Source organism: Filicampus tigris, chromosome 15 (assembly GCF_054856515.1).
Source record: "Filicampus tigris isolate MCC_2025a chromosome 15, RoL_Ftig_1.0, whole genome shotgun sequence".
NCBI classification, from domain to species: Eukaryota; Metazoa; Chordata; class Actinopteri; order Syngnathiformes; family Syngnathidae; genus Filicampus; species Filicampus tigris.
The window spans coordinates 11803068-11823409 of NC_141231.1; the positions used below are offsets into that span (position 1 = coordinate 11803068).

Consider the following 20342-nt stretch of genomic DNA (forward strand, 5'->3'; position numbering starts at 1 on the left):
TAGATTAAACATACTAAATAGGTCCTATTTAGTAATGGTAAGTATAGTAAGTATTTAGTAAAAAAAAAAGATATAAAATGAATTTTCATTGTACAGTATTTGTTGTATCCGTTGCTTTTCAAAATGAAGCCACAGTTTTTAAACACAAGGGAGTTTTTTTTACCCAAACTATTCAAACTTTTAAAAGTGATTACTAAAAATGAGAATATATTTTTTTTCAAGAATGCACGATGGAAAATTGATCTCAGTCGACGTATTTGGACCACAGCGTGTTATTTTGAAATGAAGTTCTTTGCTCAACATTTCCGCCTGCTCCGCGCTTTATTTTTTTTCTCCTTAACTTTTAAACTACAGTATCGTCACTTTTCGGACTTGTATGTACATATAGCGATGGAAAAATGCAACAGTGTCTTGCAACGTCAATGGCGCAGTTTAAAATTAATTTTAAGCGTGTAAATTGACTCTTGTTGACATCGTTTGTATGTTCCTCTGTCAAACCAGAGTACCGAAATGACTGCTGACTTGGAGAACAACTGCAATTAAGTGCAATATTTTTGTCTAAGTGGTCATGTAATGGAAGAAAACAGAGGTTGGACTCCTGTACTACCACCAGGTAAGCAATTGGGATAAAATATTGACATTCCAACGTTTTTTCGATTTCTCCCATACACCAATGTCGATACTTTCTTGATTGACTTGGACTTTGTTTCAGACTCTTCTGGAGCTGCGTGGCACAGCACTCCAGTAATAAAGGTGACACAATGACTCTAAACTCACTTTAAAAAACAAAACATGATCCCTCATTTGTTGTGCTTGTGTTTTCAGGATGTTTCCCCCCACGGTCCGACCGATCATCCTTTTAATCCCATGACGCAACACGCCGAGGTGAGAACATTACGGGATAGCGCCAACAAGAAGTTTTTCTTACCCCAAAGCATATGATTCACAACCGATATATTTTAAATTGATGTCCCAGTTTTGCCTGGAGTGAAACATACTTCTGTGTTTTTGTTTCAAGATGTGGGGAAATGACGCGGCCAGCTCCACCATCCAAAGGCAGAGGAAGGAGATGAAGCTGCTGATGACGGAACTGAAGGACCGTGAGCGCGAACTCAACGCCATGGCCGCCTCCCACCAGAGGCAGCTTCGGGCCTGTGAGGGCGACCGCCGCCAGATGCTCGCTTCGGAGGAGAAGTGCGCTCGACTGGAAGGTGAGAAGCTGTCATCAATGCCGTATGTGGTGGCAAAAGTACTCTGCGCTTGACACTATATATTGTAAATAAACAGAGATGGGCGCTTTCGTCTATGCTTTAGTCCGTCTATGAGTTCCCGTCTATATTTCAGACCCGCCCGGTCTTCCTGAGTCAGCCAAACGGCATTAGGAATGGACTTTACCGGTACCACGTCACACGCAGATGTCCCACTCCTGACACGCAGCCAAACAATGAAAAAATAATAAATAAAACAGTGTTGCATACCTTTCGGTCCCACAGATGCAATGACGTTTTGTTTTTATTTCACCGATCACCAAGCTGTGCGTGTGTGTATGTGTGTGTGTGTGTGTGTGTGTCGGTTGTTTTTATTTGATATTTTCTTTATTTGGGGGCAAATGAAAATGAATGAAAATTATGTTCTCGACGCCGATCGGCTATCGCCAACGAGGGACGAATTGGGACCACGTAGGTCGGCTGCAAATACTGCCCAGAAGTTATAGACGGATAGACAAAGCTCTTTAAATAAATACAGAAAATATACATGTACATAAAAAATAAAACCTACCCACCGACTGAAATGAAGCATAGTTGTGATTTTTTTTTTTAATTGCAGACTTTTTGATTTGAAAATTGCATTATACTACATTGCAACGTTGATTTGAATTTGAATAATTGTTCAGCTGTAATATCAAGGATATCGAGTGAATGGCCCTTGTGTTTGTGCGGATTCCTACAGAGGCGCTGCAGAAGCGCGACGAAGTGATCCGAGCACTGACCGAACGCGCCCGGCTGGTGGAGTCGCGGGATAAGGAGCTTCGGAAGAAGCTGCGTGCTGCTCAGCAGCAGCTTGAGGATCTCCAGGAGAAAGAGCAGCACATGAGGAAAACATGTCAAGACTATGAGGTAGCCATCCTCTGTGCAACCTCCAGAAAAGTCGAATAAAACTAGTGAGAGGTTTTCGATGGTTTCCTGTCGTTTTCAGGAGAAGAACCAGAGCCTCAACTCCAAAGTCATGATTCTGTCCACTCAGGTTGGATCTCTGCAGATCAAAGAGGAGGAGCTGAGTTCAAGGCTCAACCTCAAGGTATGCTAATGAGGGCGTCTGTGATGCCACCTATGGAATTAATCGATAAAATTGTCATTGTTTTCCAGGACAAAGACGCAAGCGAGGCCTCCAGTCATGCGGTCCATTTGACGGGGCGTCTGCGAGAGATGGAGGTGTCGCTGGCCGAGAGCCGCTCCCGAGAGGCCGAGCTGCTGAGAGAGGAGGAGGCTAACCGACGGCGCCTGAAAGAGGCCCGGCGTGATGTCACGCACCTGCGCGGTATGCAGCCAAATAAAAATGAAATGGATGACACTGGTAAAAGTAGAAGTACTGATTTAACTCATTTACTTGAGTAAAAGTAAAACGGTGTAGACTCTAAAATGTATATGCTGTAAGTACAGAAGTAAAAAGAAAAATGAGAGGAACAATTCTCGTAGAGGAACTGCAGCAGCAGGTGGCGCAGGGTAGCGCGCAGCGGGAGGAAACCATCCGACTCAAACAGGAAGTCCAGCTTCTTCGCCGGGATCTGGCCTTGTCAGGTACATTCACTTGTCACCTGTCACAATCACTCATTTCAGTTCAGTTCATTCATCTGAAATCTTTCACTTCTCATCCTTCAGAAGCACACATTTCCTGTCAGAGTTATTTGTCAAAATCAAACACTTGAGTATCTTGACAAGTAAACATAAAAAAATAAATAAATCAGAAATCAGATTTTTATGAGGGGGGAAAAAAACATATATTTTCATGTCATATTGCCCAGCTCTACTAGCTTCCTGTCAAGATTCACTTAATCACTTCCTGTCACAATAATTCACTTCCATGTGTAGAAGAATCGGGACTGCGCCATCCATGTTGCATCACGTTGACCTCGTGATTGTTTTCTTTTCCCAGGGGAAGGCGACAGTTGGAAAGATGAGCTGCTGGAACTGGCTCGCTCCAAACAGGACCGCGCCGTGTCGGAGCTGCACTGCCTGCGACAGGTACCCAAACCGACCTCTGCTTCTGACATTCTGTCACCCTCACCACAAGGAAGTGAGGACCAACGGTGATTGTGAGCAACGTCTTTCCCGTTGAACCACATTCCTCCAGCGCATTCCCGCCTGCGGATCGCTGTCACAGCCAAAATTAATTTAGTCCTTTGTAATGTGCCGCAGCGACACTAAATGAGTATGTCACCTCCACGGTAATGTCAGTCCCTCATTTCCTGGCAAAAATCATTTGTCTGACCAGAACTCATGGAAGAATTCACTTCCTGTCAGAATCATTCACTTCTTTTTAGAATCACTCCCTTTCCAAAGTCACCCATTTCCTGTCAAAATCGCTCACTTCCTGTTAGGATATAGTCTATTTCCGGTTGGTGTGTGTTTTGCAGGTGTGCGAGAGTCAGAGGAATGACCTTCAGCTCTTGCACTTAAACCTGGAGAGCGCCCGAGAGGCGGCGAGGAAGAGCCATCATGGCAGGTGGCTGCAGACGCCATCAGACGTCCATCGTTTACACATCCCGTATATGTGTCAACTCTTCGTTTTTATGTCACAGCCGAGACCTCTCCTCTACTTCCCTTGGGGAGAAGACGTCGCCACAATCCGACTGCCTCTCTTCACCAGGAAGAGCCCACTCAGCCGTCCTTGCCTCGCTCTTAACACGTGTATGATGTCATGAGAGATATTACGCTAACATGTTAACAGTTCCGATGCTAAGCAACACCAAGATAAAAACAGAAAATGCTCAGGTGGATAGATATGGATCATGTACCTGGAGTTGAGTACCATTTCAGCTAAGAATTGAACAAATGCTTTGTGCTATTGATTGCCATGCTAACATATCAAGCTAGCAATCTGAGTTCCTCTAAATGAGATCTGCTAACATACAATATTTTTATTTCCCCTAAGAGCGGGGATGTGTTGTCCGACTCGCTGCTACAACAGCTCCTGGATGACTCCAGACAATCCGGGGTCCCATCAAGGCCCCTGGACACCTCCTTCTACTGTCAGACCTGCCAGACAGATCACAACGGCTACCACATAAACACCCCCCCTGCCCAGGTAAATCCTTTTCAGGTGTTAAAATGTCACTCAGTGTGGTTTGGGTGTGTTCACATTTGTCTTGTTTTGCTTTCAGAGTGCTGAAGCTCCACCCAAAGACAACTGTTGTTCATCCCAGCAGTTAGAAGTCAGGCTGGGCAAGACTTCCTGACACAGGCTAAAGATTGGATGTATGACATTAGCATCCACATATACTGTACTGCAAATTCCTGATCATGAAAAGGGGGGGCGTGGATTTATGGCCTTTGTTGTGTTTTGTGTTGCTGGGATTTTCTCACGGTATATTTTGTGCATGTCAGTGTGAGTATGTGTACGCGAGAGTGCGTGTGGAAAAGATGCGTCGCGAGTGAGGGCGTACGCGAGTAAGTGAATGCGCGAGTACATGTGTGTGAGTATGCGTGCATGTGTGAGTGAGTGAGTGAGCAAGTATGAGTGCTTACATGAGGGTGAGTGAATGTGTGAGAGAGTGTGTGTACGTGCCTGAGCGAGTAACTGCATGTGTTAGTGTGTGTAAGTGAGTGAGTGAGTTTGCGCTAGTATGAGTGAGCGCGTGAGAGTGAACTCGAGAGTGTCAGTGGTTGTGCGTCAATTTGTGATTATGTATGTTGTCAGTGAGTGAGTGAGTGTGCGACTGTGTATGAGTGAGTGAATGTGTAAATGCTCGTGTGTGTGTGTCGTGAAACCAGTCTTGCAGGGTTCACACTAGTTTCCTTGTATCGTCATACCAGTTTCACTGCCTTCACTTCATTTCCCTGCTGTCTGGCCAATGACACACACGTTTTTATGATTTTTATCTATTTATTTTTCAGTGATTTTTCTTTTTTCTTTTTTCATTCAAGAGACACTCTTTGCCGGGCTTTTTTTTCCAGTTTCAAGGGATGCTAACGGAAGAGTAGATTCAAAGCTTTTTCACCTGGATTTTACACATCTTTGATTTGATTAAAAGATATTTAATGGACTCATTTTTTGTTGTCATTGGACGTGCTTGTTTACAGCTGAGACAAGTGGATTAGATTTTGATTCACAGGAGCGGCGAGATGAGCAAAACCAAGAACAAAAGCGAGAACAAGACTGAAAAGGCTCTGGCGGCGGAGAAGGAGCAGTTTGGAAAACAACAGGTATGTACTTTGTAATACGCATTTTATTTACAAATGAGCCAAGTCTAATGAGTGTTTTTGTGTTGAATGTCATTCAGTAGTGCACCTAATAAAGTGCCATTTGTCTGTATCAAAGTCATTTTTGTGTGTTTCAGCTGCAATACATCAGCAAGTGTCTGACCTCGGCCGAAGCACCACCCAAATCTAAATATGTGCGCAGTATCCTTTTTATTCGGGCTCAGAACCTGGACCCAGTACTTGTACTTGTACCGGGATCTAAATCCACATTGTGAGTGCCATTTCTGGGTCAATTGTCATCATCACGCATTTACCCTTTGCCAGCACAGCTACCATTTTGTGGTGAAAATCTAGCTCCAGGAACAGTATCAAAAGTAGCAGAACTATTTTTAGTCCCAGAACCAGCATCAAACATATCCGAACCAGTTCAAGCAACAGAACCAGCGCCAGCACCAGAAAGAACTCCAAATGATAAGTAGTATTTTGGTTCTCCAGTATGGTTGACCATTCCCCTTTGTCATCAATGTTGACTAGGGGGGGTTCTAATCAGTGTTATATGCTGCTGAGTGAGATCGGCCGATTCCCATTCCGATCACATGGCTTAGGTGCACATTTTTTCAATTTTAGAGCTGCTCGCTAATTACTATTTTCATAATCAATTAATCCGTTTTATTATATTTTCGAGTAATTGATGAATCAGATTAAAAAAAAAAAAAACATTCTATCCAAATTTCTATCCCTTGATTGTACAAGAATAGGACTTATTTCAAATTGACAGTGCAGAAAATTCACAAACATATATTACGATTCAGTTACTGGTTTGATCTGTAACGTGCAGTGTTAAGGAAAGGGGGCGTGGACGCTACACTACCCAGGCTGGTATGTAATTGGCTGCAGCCTGCAGCGTACTAGCTGTGATCTGTTGTTGTGATCGGCAATGAAAGGCATTGATCGACATTTGCTGATCATTACTTTTCCATGGAAATCAGCAGATGTTACATTTATTTGGTGACAACAGTACCAGTTGTAGTACTAGCACCGGAACCAGTATCAGCAACAGGTCCAGTACCAGAAACAGATATTGTATCAGTAACAGGTCCAGTACTAGAACCAGTTTTAGTACCAGAACCACTACTGGTAAATTGTCCAGTGCCGGAGCTAGGTATAACACCACTACCAGTAACAGGATCAGTTAAAGTACCAAATGATTAACTGTAGCAGGTCCAGGACCAGACCAGTTACAGTGCCGGAACCAGTTACAGCACCAGAACCACTTATAGTACCGGAACCACTACCTTTAACAGGTCCAGTACCTGAACCTGGAAGCAGTTGTAGTGCCAGATCCAGTGCCAGAAACAGATGTAGTACCTGTTCAACTACCAGTCCAGTACCAGTAACAGATGCAGTAAAAAGTCCAGTTTTCCAACCAGTTATGTCACCAACACCTTAATGTTGGGGTACCAAACATTCTCTTACCAGAACCAGTTCTAGTATCAGAACCACCGCCACTACCACTCACCCTTTAGATTTGCCAACATTTGGCGTGACTATGACTTTGCATTCTTGATTTTTCCAGAAAATTGCGGATTTGTGGCGTTTTTATTTCCCCTTGACAGCAATTGAAGACATCCTTCTGGGCAGTCACAAGGAGGGCGGAGCGGCCACCATGTGGTCATACATCCTCAACCTGCCGCTGTCCAGCAACGCCATCATCAGCTGGAAGTTCTGCTACCTGCTGCACAAAGTGCTGAGGGACGGACATCGCAATGTAAGGGCATGACCACCGGGGCCTCTCAAATATGGGGGGTTCATGCGAGAAATCTTCCTAAGGGCCCAGAATCGTAATCATATCAGATCTGTTCATTGGCCCAAAGCTAAACTAGGGAGGAATAATTGGTTTAGGATGAGTTATTGGCTCTCCATATGAACGAAAAAGCTTTTAATCAATGATGTCATCACATTTACTTTCGCTAGGCTGTAAGAGACTCACACAGATACTGTCGCAATGTGAAAGACATGGGCGCCCTGTGGGTGAGTGGACGTTGTGTGATGATTATTAATATCTTATGTTTCGTATTACTGTATATCAGCGTGTTGTTTCTCTCGCAGGGCAACCTGCACGATCGCTACGGCCACATCGTTGCCTTGTCGGCCAAATTCCTCTGCCTCAAAATGGAATTTCACGCCCAGGTAAATGGATGTTTGCGAAACTGGAATTTACTAACTCATGTAATTTACTTACTAAACATTTTATTCAATTTGGATTTGATTCTTTTTTTATTTTTTAATAAATGTAACTCATTTCATTAACCTTTTTAAGTGTAATAACCATTTTATTGATTTGCCTATCTAATGTAACTTTTAAAACTTAAAATTAAGAGGTATTTAGTTAGTTTCACTTTAATTGTATTGATTTCCATTTATTAATTTTATTAATGTACTATTTATGAGTTCAACTTTGTTAAAATGTGTAAATATAAGACATTTTATATTAATTTACTAATCATTTCCATAAATTTGATTTTAATATTTCATGAATTCATTCTATTACTTGTAATTATTTTAATTTAATAGTAAGTAATTTATTTTATTTATTCAATTACGATTTAAACTTTTTAAAATGATTTACGTATTAATGTTACAAATTGATTTAATGTACTTTGTCACTGTACATTTGTAACAAATGTATTCAGTTACTTTAACTAACTTAATTGTATTAATTTACACTTATAAATTGTATACATGTGTTATTTATATACAGTAGTTATGATTTCAGCTTTGTTCAATCAATGTAACTCATTCATTTATTTTTGTTCAATTGATCAATTCCATTCCAATTGAAAGCACAAAGCTATTCCCGGCAACCTGGAGGCTTCCGATGAGACTTTGGAGCGAGAATCCGGGAGCGACATGAACAGAGTGTAAGCGCTGTCGCAAATGTGTGTTTTGTTATTGTTGTTCTTGTTGCTGAGTTATGATGAGTGTTTGGAATGACTGCAGGCTGGACATGACTCAGGAGCTGTTGGAATACTTGGACGCTGGGCTCAAGATGGCCGATACTGGTTTGCTTATGTACATTACATACAGTGAACCCCCCTTATATAGAGGGGGATACATTCCAGACCCACCCACAATTGTCAAAAATTAGTGACATAGATTGTGAAAATAAAAAAAACATCTACAGAAAGTCCACTACCTTAATGCCATAATATAATAATAAACACCATAGACTGGCTAATGGAAGTTAGCATAGATCTTATGGTAATTAGAAACCTTTAATCAACTGCTACTGTAACGCACACAGAGCAGCAACACATACAAACGACAATTCACAAGCAAGATAGTCCCTCTGCTCTGTGGGAATGCCGATTATTGCAGTTTAGTAGCGGACCTTCACTACCTCTTCGACTTGCAGTTATTCTCACCACATCTCTTTCAGTAGACCTCAGTGCTGCCTGGCATGTTGTGGCACAACGTAACTAGATTGAGGGCGGGCAAAAAAATAGACTTGCTTAAAAAATCTGCAATATAGCGGGGGTTCATTGTGCTTGAATACACGCACATAGGCTGGGATTTTAGAATTTGATTGGTCCGGTCTTGTCAGTTCTCCGTCAGGTGGAGACCAACGGGGCCAAACCAAACACTCCGGCGGGACAATGCCGCCTCATGCCTCTGATCCCGCTCATCCCCGACTGCAGCTTCCTCTACCACTTCTGCGTCCGCCTCCTCTTCAAACTTCACAGCAGTGAGTGACGGGCTGAATTCTTTTTTAAATTTTGGAGGGCGCTACTGAGCCAAAATGGCCACTTCTAACTAAAATAGTACATTTCCTGTCTGTTTTCAGGCATGACTTCTTAGGCTTTCTTGTTGGTCTTTTCATGATAGACAATGTTAAAGAATGTTACAATCAGAGCTCGGCATTCCGCCTATGTGACGGACCCGTCCGTCTATCCGCCTATGACGGACGCCCATGCTAGCGGTAGTTAGTCGAAGTTTGGAGTCGAAACGCTAACGGAAGCCTGTTTAAAATGATATGCGAACCGGCCTATATGCGATTACTATTTGGTCCGGGCGGACAAAATGGCGGATAGATGGACGGCGGAAGGTTACTCCGGCTGTAGGCGGAAGGCGATAAACGGACCGCATATTTTTATTTGAATGCCCAGCTCTGGTTACAATATCAAACTACTTCTGGGGTGGAATTAAAAAAAACAACAATTTTGCATCGCATGCTCGGCTACTTGGCCACTAGTCTAATCTCTCCTGCCTTGTAGGAATTGCGGCGGATGTACTTCTCGGCCACAGAGAGAGATTCCGGGAGCTATTCAACAGGTACAATCTACTGGTCCGCAAACATACACATGGCACGGTTTATGTTAGATGACCCTAACCCTAAAGTTGCTATTTACCAATGATGGCTATAGCTAATGTCTTTTTTGTCAGCCTCAAGCAATTCTTCAACAAAGCCAGAGAGATCGAGTTCTTCAAATCCATCATCCAGATCCCAGAACTCCCAGATGTGCGTAACTTTGCTATTCTTTGAGCAATATTTGCCCTATCTTCAGTGTGATGTTTTGTTTTGGAGAAAAGGTGATTATTTATGTTGATTTTCTTGCTTGTTTTTTCTCTTCTTCATCACTCCGCAAAGGCACCTCCAAACTTTCTGCGTGCAGCCGCCTTGGCTGAGTACAAGAGGCCAGTGGTGGTGATTCAAAATGAGGAACGCTTTGATGATGTTGAGACCGAGCCACAACTTGACTCACGGGATTCGCAGCAGGTCTGTTGTCTGTTTTCAAATGTAGGGAGTAAAGTCAACAGAAAACAAAATACCTAAAGTACAGATGAAAAATTGACAAAGGACAATAGCAAAGTATTTGTACTACCACCAATGGCTAACCTGTGCTAACATGCTATATACTGTATGTCAATGTTTGGCTCCTGGTAGTATTACCTGCTAAGTCAGATGGGCATGCCTGATGCAGACCAAAGGGAGCACAATGAGAATGAGAGCCTAAAGAGAGAACTGGACGTCCTAAAACCAGAACTTCAACTCATCAAATCTGAGGTATGCTGCAGTCCAAAAAAAAAAGTTGATTTCTTTGAAACAACAAAAAATAGTGTGGCCCTAAATGGTAACCTTGAGGTACACCACGACATTTTAGTATTGAAAATTGAATATCATTTTGGATATATACATTAAAAAATTTAAAAAGTAAATACTGCAGCTGTTGTGAAATGTGCTCCATAAATAAAGTTGTATTGTATTGTCAGAGATGGACATTCTGTCGGTCCATCCACAAAATACCATCTCTGAGAATACAACTTTTGACAGATAAATACATAAATATATGTATATGTATATGTGTGTGTGTGTGTGTATAGTCTTGTCTATAGTCTTTGGAAAAAAGGTAAATAACTGTAAAAATTAGCTGGCTGAAGTATGCGTGTGTGTATGGGCAGGCTCAGCGGTGTGTGACGGAGCTACGGGCTCAAGTTAACCACCTTGAAGCAGAGGTGGAGGAGCAGCGCACCCACAAGCAGATGGCGCAGGTGGAAAATGAGCATCTGCGCATGGAGGTGGAGGCACTCCGCTGTGCCAACGTGGCCAACGTCGGCGCTCAGATTGGATTCAAGGAAGCCGACGGTAAGCGAGGCGCAACAAACGTGTGTTTTTTTGTTTTTTTTTAATCCTGTTCAGTCATGGCTAACTTTCCTTCACCCAACAGGTCGTGCACAGGCAGCCGAACTTCGATTCACTCAACTCAAAGAGAAACACGCCGAACTTGTCACCAGTCACGCTGACCTCATGAAGAAGGTACGGTAACACCCGCACATTCGCAGTTCACTATTCTTGAATTTAAGAATGTGCTGTCTAAATAGCAAAGTAATACAGATTGGTGTCAAGGAATGATGTTGATGTGATGCATTTGACAGAGAGACAAGCTTTTTATGTTGGGGAGGAGCAAAATTTAGCCTAGGTTGTTAGGAGAAATTATAGGAGAAATTGTACATGAACAATCTGTAACACCAGTTGTTAATGTCTTCAGTCATCTGATTTCTGATTGTCATACGCTGTGTCACACAGTTGTGGCAATATCTCGCCTTTCCGGGTTCTGTGTGAAAGGCGCATTAGAATAATTCCTTTATGTTCTGTTTTGGGTGTGCAGAACGCAGATACTACCAAGCAGCTGGCTCACACAAAACAAGACCAGGAGGACATGTGGAGGACAAAACAGAAGCTGGAGAGCGAGCTGGAGAACCTGCGTCGGGAGAAGACCAACTTGGTGAGATCTTACAGGCTAACACCTCTAACGCAGACCGTTAACGTTTGCGTGATGGATCTCTCCGTCAGATGCACCAGCAGCAGAATGAGGCGGACCGCCTAAATAAAGAACTCCTGGAGCAAAGAGCAGAGTTAGCACTCCTTCGCAGTACCCTGGAGAGCAAGGAGATGGTAAGATGTTAGCTTAGCATAACCTTAGCATTTTGGTTAACAACGCTAACAGTGTAGCACAATATTACCCCTAATAAATGTTTGTCGCTTACTTTGGAATGGACATTTCAGATGGAACCAGATAACAATACATGGCTAGCGTTGGTGGATTAGCTTGCTAAGCTTGTTGGCGCCGCGGCTAGTGACCCTAATTTATAGCAGAACTTTATCTTATTGGTTTTCCTTGGAACCGACAAAGTGTTCCTGTTGACGTTTATTCTGACTATCTAGAGCCCAAATTTATCTGGGTTGCTGTTGGGTTTTGGACGTGTAACCAACAATAAATACAATCGTTATATATCATTATCTTAGCCACCACTACAGATAGTATCTAAGTAGCATAAAATAGCCCAATGAATGCAGATGCCTTCATAGCCTTATCCAGAGGCATTTTCTGTGTTTACTTGGAAAATTTGAAAAAAAAAAAAAAAAGGTTTCTAGTCTTGTTTGCTTAGCCATCGCCACATATGCTTCATGCTAGTAGCATAAAATTAGCAAATAAATACTGTGAGGACCCTATAGCTTTATGCACAGCGTACATATATCTGGCTACTTTGTGATTTTAGACAACAAAAATATAAGAACCCCAACCCAGGAGCACGTAGCCCCCTTGGTTAGCATTATGGAGTGTCCCCTGTCCTCTAGGAAGGCTCCCAGGCCAGCAGCAGCCTGGCCGCTCTGCAGGCGGAGCGCGACGCCCTGCTGCGCTCGGCCCAGCAGCGCGATGTCGACCTGTCGTCACTGAGGCAGCACCAGAGCACCGCCGACCTGGAGAGGGATCGCTTGAGCCGCGAGCTGGAGGCACTCAGGGCGCAGCTACAGCAGCAGGTGAGAAGAAGAAGTACTATCGCATAGTGGGAAAAGTAAGGAGAAGGTGGGAAAAGGGAGGCGACACTTGACGTCGACGCTGTTGTCTACGCCACAGCTGAACATCAATGCCCAGCAGAAAGTAGAGATTGACAGGCTGCGCCGTGAGCTGGACACCACCCGAGCCGAGCTGGCGCGTGTTAACAGCAGCTTGCAGAGCAAAGAGCTGGTACGTATGGATGCGTTTTTTTTTTCCTACTCAGACTAGTTGCATTGTCCTAGCCCACATTCATAATCAAATCACTTTGAAGAAATGTTCCTTATTTCGCCACGAAACCACTTTGACGAACTCGTTCGGTCCTTCTAGAGCGGCTCGCAGCTGAGCAGCACGTTGGCGGGCCTGCAGGCGGAGAGGGAGACGCTGCTGCGCTCGATGCGGGATCAGGAGGCCGAGCTGGGTTCTCTCCGGCAGCAGGCGCAGCTACAGCAGAGCTCTCTGGAGCAGGAACGCCAGCGCAGCAACATGGAACTGGGAACCCTGCACGCCAAGCTGCAGCAGCAGGTGCGAATCGCCGTTTGCCAGTCACATAGACGTCATCGTTTCATTATTTTGCTACATTGATGACACGATAATGATGACCCATAATGATGAAGTGAAGTAATCACTTGACTCGACTCGATTTTTTTTTTTTTCCCCATGGTAACTTGGGTCTTGCTTGAGATTTGAACGTTAATACTTGAGACTTGCACAAGTGACTTGATCCACTCCGTGCCATTCGCCACTGCACATACATGAGCCTTCGCGCTTCCTTCATGCCTCCAGATCACTGACTTTGCGCGTGTGTAAGCAGGCCAATCGTGAAGGTGAGCTGGCTCACAAGCTACAGGAGGAGCAGTTTTGCCTGCTGCAATGCGCCGTGGTGGAGGCGGAGGGCATCATCCTGGACGCCGTGGCCAAACTGGATGACCCCATCCACGTGCGCTGTATCTGCTCACCTGGTACGTGCATGTACTGTATATAAAAAGAAACTGAAGAATTGACAATTTGCGACAGTTGAAAGCAGACAGTGCACGACTTGCATAGCCAGTAATGTCTAAATTACTGGCAACAAAAGTGTGTACACCCCAAAATGAAACTGTACTGTGCCCAAAGAGTCAATATTTCCTATGGTCATACCTTAAACATCTTGTGCATTAAGTTCACCAGAGATGCACAGGTTGCCACTGGAATCATCTTCCATGCCTTCATGATGATCTGCACTTACACATATGAGATACCGTATATGCCAAAATTCTGTTACTTTCGAAATCTTTAAAACAGAAAAAAGTGTGAAATTCTCAAGTAACAAATACATTTTGAAAAATTGAGTTTACCTTATATGTATTTTTTTTAGTCTTCATTTTTTTCTGAAAATACAAGGAAAAAAAAAATCTCTCAGTTAAAGGGGAAGTCACCAGTCTAAACATGGCATTCTGATTAATATTGCGTTTGTGGAATATGAGTTAACCCATTAAGGATTAAAGCGCCTGTCTCAACAGCTCCCCAAAACCTAAGGTCGCCTTTGGAATTACCCTTGAAAACCTGAAGTTCTCCCAGAAATTCAACACATACAAAATTATTAATATCTCAGCCCCCGTAGCAGACAATAAACATAATTCCAAAAGAATTAAAGAGCTTAGACATGTGGCTTTCACACAGGCAGAATTTATTATTATTTACTGTTTCAATCGAAGATTTAAAAATAACATGTCAGTGCAAGAGAAGCACTACTAAGTGGTAATTACCGTCCTCTATTCTGTTACAAAGACGTCAATATCGTAATTGTCTACAAACCATATCATATCACGTTCGACTGGTTCCACTGGTCGCGCGCGTCGTCTATATAGCACTGCCGTTACTTACTTTAATCAGAGCTCCCGGCGATCGACGGCGTCCACCATTAGCCTACCTACGGCTCGAAAAAAATTCCAGGACATCCTCCGCGGTCTCGCGACACCGTCACATGTATATTCTGATGCATTAAGTTGGCTGAGAGACGGAGAATTGGATTAAAAAAGGACGGTGACGTATCCGCTCTCCCGTTTTGAAAGGTAGAAAGACGCAACAGCGCTCCCGGCTCTAGTGGTAGAAACTCGGTTATGCGCTCCCAGGCTTAATGGGTTAAGCAGCAAAATCAACTTGTTTTTAGCCAACTCGGGGGGGCGGCCATTTTGTCACTTTCTGTCGACTGAAAATGACATCACAGTTGCTCAGGGCTCAAGTAACGTCCAATCACGGCTCACCTGTTTTCTGAAGCTGAGCTGATGTACAAAAACAGGTGGATTTTGGTGTTTAACTCATATTCCACAAATGCAAGTGTAAGCACAATGCCGTGTTTAGACTAGTGGGGCTCTGTGGAACATATTCTTGTCAAGAAAATTTTGGAGTTGACTCCCACTTTAAAAGGAGAACATGGTCAACAGGAGTTTGTAAAAATAAAAAAAAGGTAAATTCATGAATCGATCATGCGTCTTTTTTCTGGTACTTCTGTCTGGCAGATTATTTGGTGAATCGCGCTGAGACCACTTTGGTGTCGGTGGACAAAATGCAGCAGAGCCATGTGATCTATCTGGCAAACAGGAATGGTTAGTTTGTTTGTGTGTGTGCGTGTGCTGTGAGCAGGATGGTTGGTTGGTTGTGTTTTTTTTTTTTTTCCCGCTGTTGATTTTTTTGGGGGTTGTTTTTGGTTAATTAATTGTCTTATTTCATTGGTTTGTTGATTTGTGTTTTTAATTGGAATGATGATTGTTTTGTTGTTGTTGTTGTGTTGGCTTGCATTTGGCTTTGTTGGTAGATTATTTCTGTTGTTGTGGTTGGATTTTCAGTTCCTTTTCAATTGTTACTGGTCACCAATTTTGTGTGTTTTTGTCGCTAACAACGATGTCATTGTTCCCAGACGCCAGCGCCTTGCTTCGGGCGGTCACTCAGTTCTCCCACTTGGCTGCCGACACCATTGTGAATGGCAGCGCCACGTCGCACTCGGCCCCCACCGACCAGGCCGACCGTAAGTCCCCACTTGAACATGATATGCCGCTTTGGCTTGGTTCTGTGTCAAAAAACAAATGCACTTTATTCTTCTACTATTACTACTACTATTGATTGGGCTATTTTGCCGGATTTCTGAATGAAAAAATGTTTGTGTGTGGTGCAGGTTTGACTGACAGCTGTCGGGACTGTGCTAATAACTGCCTTCAGTTCTTGAAGGACTTAAAACTGCAGGCCAGCTTGCAGAGAGCCGACTCCACCGCAATACGCTATGCCATACAGCGCATCCTCGCCCTGGGGCAGGTGGGGGATTCAAATCATTCCAGCGTCAAAGTATTCAGCTCATTCAGGACATTTGGGCAACTCTTGTCTTACATTCCCTAGTTTTCCCACAATTCCACTTTTTCCATGGAAAAAAAATACGATGGATATGACTGGAGACACTGTCCAAATACAGTAGATAAATTACCATATTTTCTGGACTATAAGCCGTACCTTTATATAAGCCGCATCCTCTCTATTTTAAAAAACGAGGGGAAAAAAACGATATATAAGCCTCACCTATCAATGTTAAAAAATTAGATATTGACTGCATTTACAGAACAATTTTGAACTGTAAATGTACATGTATGTACCTGGACATATTCTTTCCTAACAGTGCCTTTTAACATGGCAGCAACTTAGCTGATTAAAACGGAAAAGTACCAAGAGAAAAAAAATAAGCAGTACTTATCTTCATTTCACTGCCCGCTGCCACTCCAGTTTGTCAGTTAACGTCCAGCTTTTATTTCTCTATTTCCGTATACCACCCAATGCATAGCCTAGTGCTTACGATCCTCCACCTGCAGTCACATCCTGTTAATGGCAATGGTATCTTATTATATTGTAAATCTGGTTAGAGCACCCCTAGAGGTGGGAGAAAAATCCACAGAATATATATGCCGCATGGTTCATAACCTAAGAAAAATGTTGCGGCTTATAGTCCGGAAAATACGGTACAAGTCTTATTGCTGTCGATAGGAGCTGCGTCCCAAAGGGCAGGATGTCCTCAAGGAGGAGTTGGGAAACATGGTGGACAAGGAAATGCTCGCCACCTCCACCGCCATCGAGGAAGCTGTTCTGCGTATGGACGTAAGTTTTTGGCCATTTTTCTTGAGACTTTTTATGAGTCCTGTTGTGATAGACAGGCCTACCAAATTTGATGTAGCTAATTTAAACTAGCTATGGGGGCTGAATTCTATGTTAAATTCTGGAGGGGGCTACCGAGCCAAAATGGCCTCTTTGAACCATAGTAGACTTCCTGTGTCTTGTCAGGTATGTATTTTTTAGACTTTTTTGTGGGTCTGCTCATTATAGACACGCCTAACGAATTTCATGTTTGTGTGTGTTTGTAGGAGATTTTGTCCCAGGCCAGAAAGGACACAAGTGGTCTAAAGCTAGAAGTCAACCAGAGGTGAGATCACTACATCGATCATCACTGTTTTATGATTGTTTTTGGGTATTTCACCTTAATTGTAACCTTTGTGTCCCGTCACAGCATCCTGGGCTCCTGCTCCGACCTCATGAAGGTAGTCATTGCTTCGGTGCTTATCTCATTTTAAAAAATGTCAATATATGGAGTAAATGTGTTGTTCTGTGCCTGCAGGCTGTTCACATGCTGGTGACGGCCTCCACAGATCTCCAGAAGGACATTGTAGAAGGAGGGAGGGTGAGTTGAATGCATGCTACCAAACCTTTTCATATTTATGTTTATTTGAATCATTGATTGATTTAATATGTAATATTTAACTTAAATTTTGGCAGTATATCTGCTCTTATTTTACAATTTTGGGTGGGTGAATTTTAATTTTTTTTTTTTTAATGCAATTCTAATGGGGGTCAATTATTCACAGGGTTTCACTACTCGCGGTCGGGCCCGGTCACTATCCCCTGCGAATAGAGGGATCAACTGTACATGAAATAAATATCCTGGCTTTGTTGTTTTCCTGCAGGGAGCAGCTTCTGTCACGGAATTCTATGCCAAAAACTCCCGCTGGACAGAGGGTCTGATTTCGGCCTCCAAAGCAGTGGGCTGGGGCGCCACGCAGCTGCTGTGAGCCTCTCGACTTCAAATTAGCTAGCATGATTTCTGAATTAAATATTAATTACCCGTCTTTACCTCCAGAGAGTCTGCTGACCGCGTTGTGGGCGATAACGGGACGTACGAAGAGCTTATCGCGTGCTCCCACGAGATTGCCGCCAGCACCGCCCAGCTGGTTGCCGCCTCCAAGGTGCCCTCCGCGGCCTCTAGCTTTTAAACTTCCACAAGCGCTAACTCGCTAACGGGTCGCTAACACGTCAATTCTCACTCAGGTGAAGGCGGAGCGCGGCAACAGGAAGCTGTCCACATTGCAGCAGGCCTCGCGCCACGTGAACGACATGGCCGCCGTGGTGGTCACCTCGACTAAGCATGGACAGCAGCAGATCTCGGAGCAAGGTGAGAAGCCGTGTTACGTGAATACGTGATTGTTACAAGTGTGATTGAGCTTTCATTTCCTCGCAGGAATGATGGACTTCTCCGGAATGTCACTCATCAAGTTGAAAAAAGAGGAAATGGAGGCTCAGGTGAGCTAGTCACTCTTCAGTAAACACCCCTCCATCATAGGTTCTGGGTTCGTGTTCCTTGTTTATTCCGTATTTCAAGTCATCTTTTTTTGGTGGTGTTGTATAACTTAATTTAGTTATGCCTGTCTATTTGGGTGTAATTTCACTGTCGGCCCGTTGATGGTGACGCATTGTTTTATCTAAATTGGAAAGAAGAAGAATGAAAACGGAAAGTACCTATTCCAAGATCAGCGTAGTTTTTGGTAAAGATTGAAATGTTAAGGCCTGTGTGATCCTGCTTTTTACGCTTACAGAAAGCGATGGCTGTTGGTTATAATAACATCTTTGGGCATAGTTATTGATGTTTATTGTGAGATGATAAGTTAAGTAAGTTCTTGATCTTTCCAAAGACACTTACAGGCATTTTTCCATGACGTTGAAAACGGGCCACGCTGGCATTTTGTATTTCTCTGATCGGCGGATCAATTTGTTTGGAATTCAATTTTACGCCTGCATTCCAAAAGATGAACATTCAAGCAATACCACTCGCTTCCTTCTGCAATGTCAGTAAGTGTCTGAACTGGGATTTTAAACATTCAGGGCTGCTATGACGGTCTTCTGTTTGTTGTGGTTTGAAATGATTTTTAAAAGGAATGTCATATGGGGAATTCATCACTGTATGTTCGTCCTTTCAAAAGTTACATTTCAACTTCTATACTTTATATGAACTCCTACGCTTTCTTCTTTGGCATCATTATGGGTGTGGCTGAAATGAACTCTGCCGGTTTGGTTCCCAGGTGCGGGTGCTGCAGCTGGAAAGTCAGCTGGATCAAGAGCGCATCCGCCTGGGTGAGCTGAGGAAGCGCCACTACGACTTGGGCACCCCGCAGGATAGCGGCGGTGACATACTGGACGGCGACGAGAGCTTCCCACCTCCGCCGCCTCCCACTTTATTGGATGGCACCTCCTTCCCGCCACCGCCACCACCCGAGCCTACCGCTGCTCCCGCCTTTGCGTCCACGAACCCCTTCGCACCTGCCGCATCGCAGTCCTTCTCGCTGCCTCAGTCCTACACGCCATCTCAGCCCTACGTGCCGTCTCAGTCTTACTCACCATCTCAGGCTTATACACCATCGCAACCTTACATGTCATCTCAGCCTTACGCGTCTTCCCAAGTTTACAACCCAATCCCCAGCCAGAATTACCTACAAACTCAGTCCTACTCCAGCTCGCAAGCTTCTTCCGTGACACCTAGCCTCTCCCAGCGCTCATCACAGTCCCAGAGCCTCTCCCAGCGCTCATCACAGTCCCAGAGCACCGACTCCAAGAGCACGGAATCCGGAAAACTCAACCTGAGGAAACCGAGCATCTTCTCCAAATCCGGAAACCTGTTTAAGAATGCGGTAAGAGACAAACATTTTGGTACAGTATGTGTGCTTTTAAAACAAAAGGATGTTTGCACGTTTTTAATTTACATTGCAGTTCAGACGCGGGGAAACGGGAAGCGGGACCGGGGAGTCTTGAGGCTGGACCGAGGTGGGACTCACGGATCATGAAGATGTAACATTTTAATCTCATTTATGTGCACCAATATGTTTTTATTCGAAATTGATCAAAAGAAGCATGGAAACTCTTTCGCCATCTAGTGTTTGGGTGTTGAAACTGCACTTAGAGCTAACACGCTAACTTTGACCTAGATGATGGATGGATGGATGGATGGATGGATGGATGGATAGACATTTTTTTTCATTATGAACTATTGACTTTGTCTATGACTAATGATGTATATCATATTCCTGCACATTTTCTGTCCTACTCTTGTCTGTGTTTTGCTGGAATTCTGCAGCTTGATTAAATTTTTGATAAAGCCAATCAGTTAAATCCTTTTTTAGAATTTTCTGCTTCGCGTAGTGTTTGATACTTGTGTGCTTATTGTCACAAGCAAAAACAACGATTATATGTTAATATACTATAATATAATAAAATTTTTTAACTTTGATTAAAAATATACAAA

At 43.5% G+C, this 20342-nt stretch overlaps 2 protein-coding genes across 4 annotated transcripts; both read left to right on the plus strand.

The window, feature by feature from the left end:
• The first annotated feature begins 300 nt into the window (after positions 1–300).
• ccdc62 (coiled-coil domain containing 62) lies at positions 301–4534 on the plus strand. Of its 2 annotated transcripts, XM_086053872.1 has the most exons (13): positions 301–613; positions 713–753; positions 826–885; positions 1019–1211; positions 1951–2117; positions 2197–2298; positions 2367–2538; positions 2697–2798; positions 3154–3242; positions 3635–3723; positions 3800–3908; positions 4153–4305; positions 4382–4534. In XM_086053872.1, exons 1-13 carry the CDS (start codon positions 574–576, stop codon positions 4454–4456), a joined length of 1392 nt encoding a protein of 463 aa, XP_085909998.1. In that variant the 5' UTR covers positions 301–573; the 3' UTR covers positions 4457–4534. The 2 variants fall into 2 exon arrangements, 1 of the variants encoding a protein (XP_085909998.1); XR_015089874.1 differs by lacking the exon at positions 4382–4534 and having other exon boundaries at positions 3800–4020; positions 4153–4265.
• Positions 4535–4552: 18 nt separating this feature from the next.
• Positions 4553–20200, plus strand: hip1ra (huntingtin interacting protein 1 related a). 2 transcript variants are annotated; one of them, XM_086053870.1, is made up of 33 exons: positions 4553–5423; positions 5558–5621; positions 7046–7188; positions 7395–7451; positions 7530–7610; positions 8265–8341; positions 8421–8482; positions 9025–9165; positions 9695–9752; positions 9864–9939; positions 10069–10197; positions 10366–10485; positions 10881–11064; positions 11147–11235; positions 11588–11704; positions 11773–11874; positions 12559–12741; positions 12839–12949; positions 13088–13282; positions 13572–13719; positions 15259–15345; positions 15657–15764; positions 15912–16048; positions 16766–16876; positions 17140–17198; positions 17283–17313; positions 17391–17453; positions 17737–17837; positions 17910–18015; positions 18098–18221; positions 18288–18349; positions 19126–19731; positions 19811–20200. In XM_086053870.1, the coding sequence occupies exons 1-33, from the start codon at positions 5343–5345 to the stop codon at positions 19850–19852; spliced, it is 3855 nt and encodes a 1284-aa protein (XP_085909996.1). In that variant the 5' UTR covers positions 4553–5342; the 3' UTR covers positions 19853–20200. The 2 variants fall into 2 exon arrangements, with proteins under 2 accessions (XP_085909996.1, XP_085909997.1); XM_086053871.1 differs by having other exon boundaries at positions 5330–5423; positions 5558–5691; positions 7037–7188.
• Positions 20201–20342: the final 142 nt, after the last annotated feature.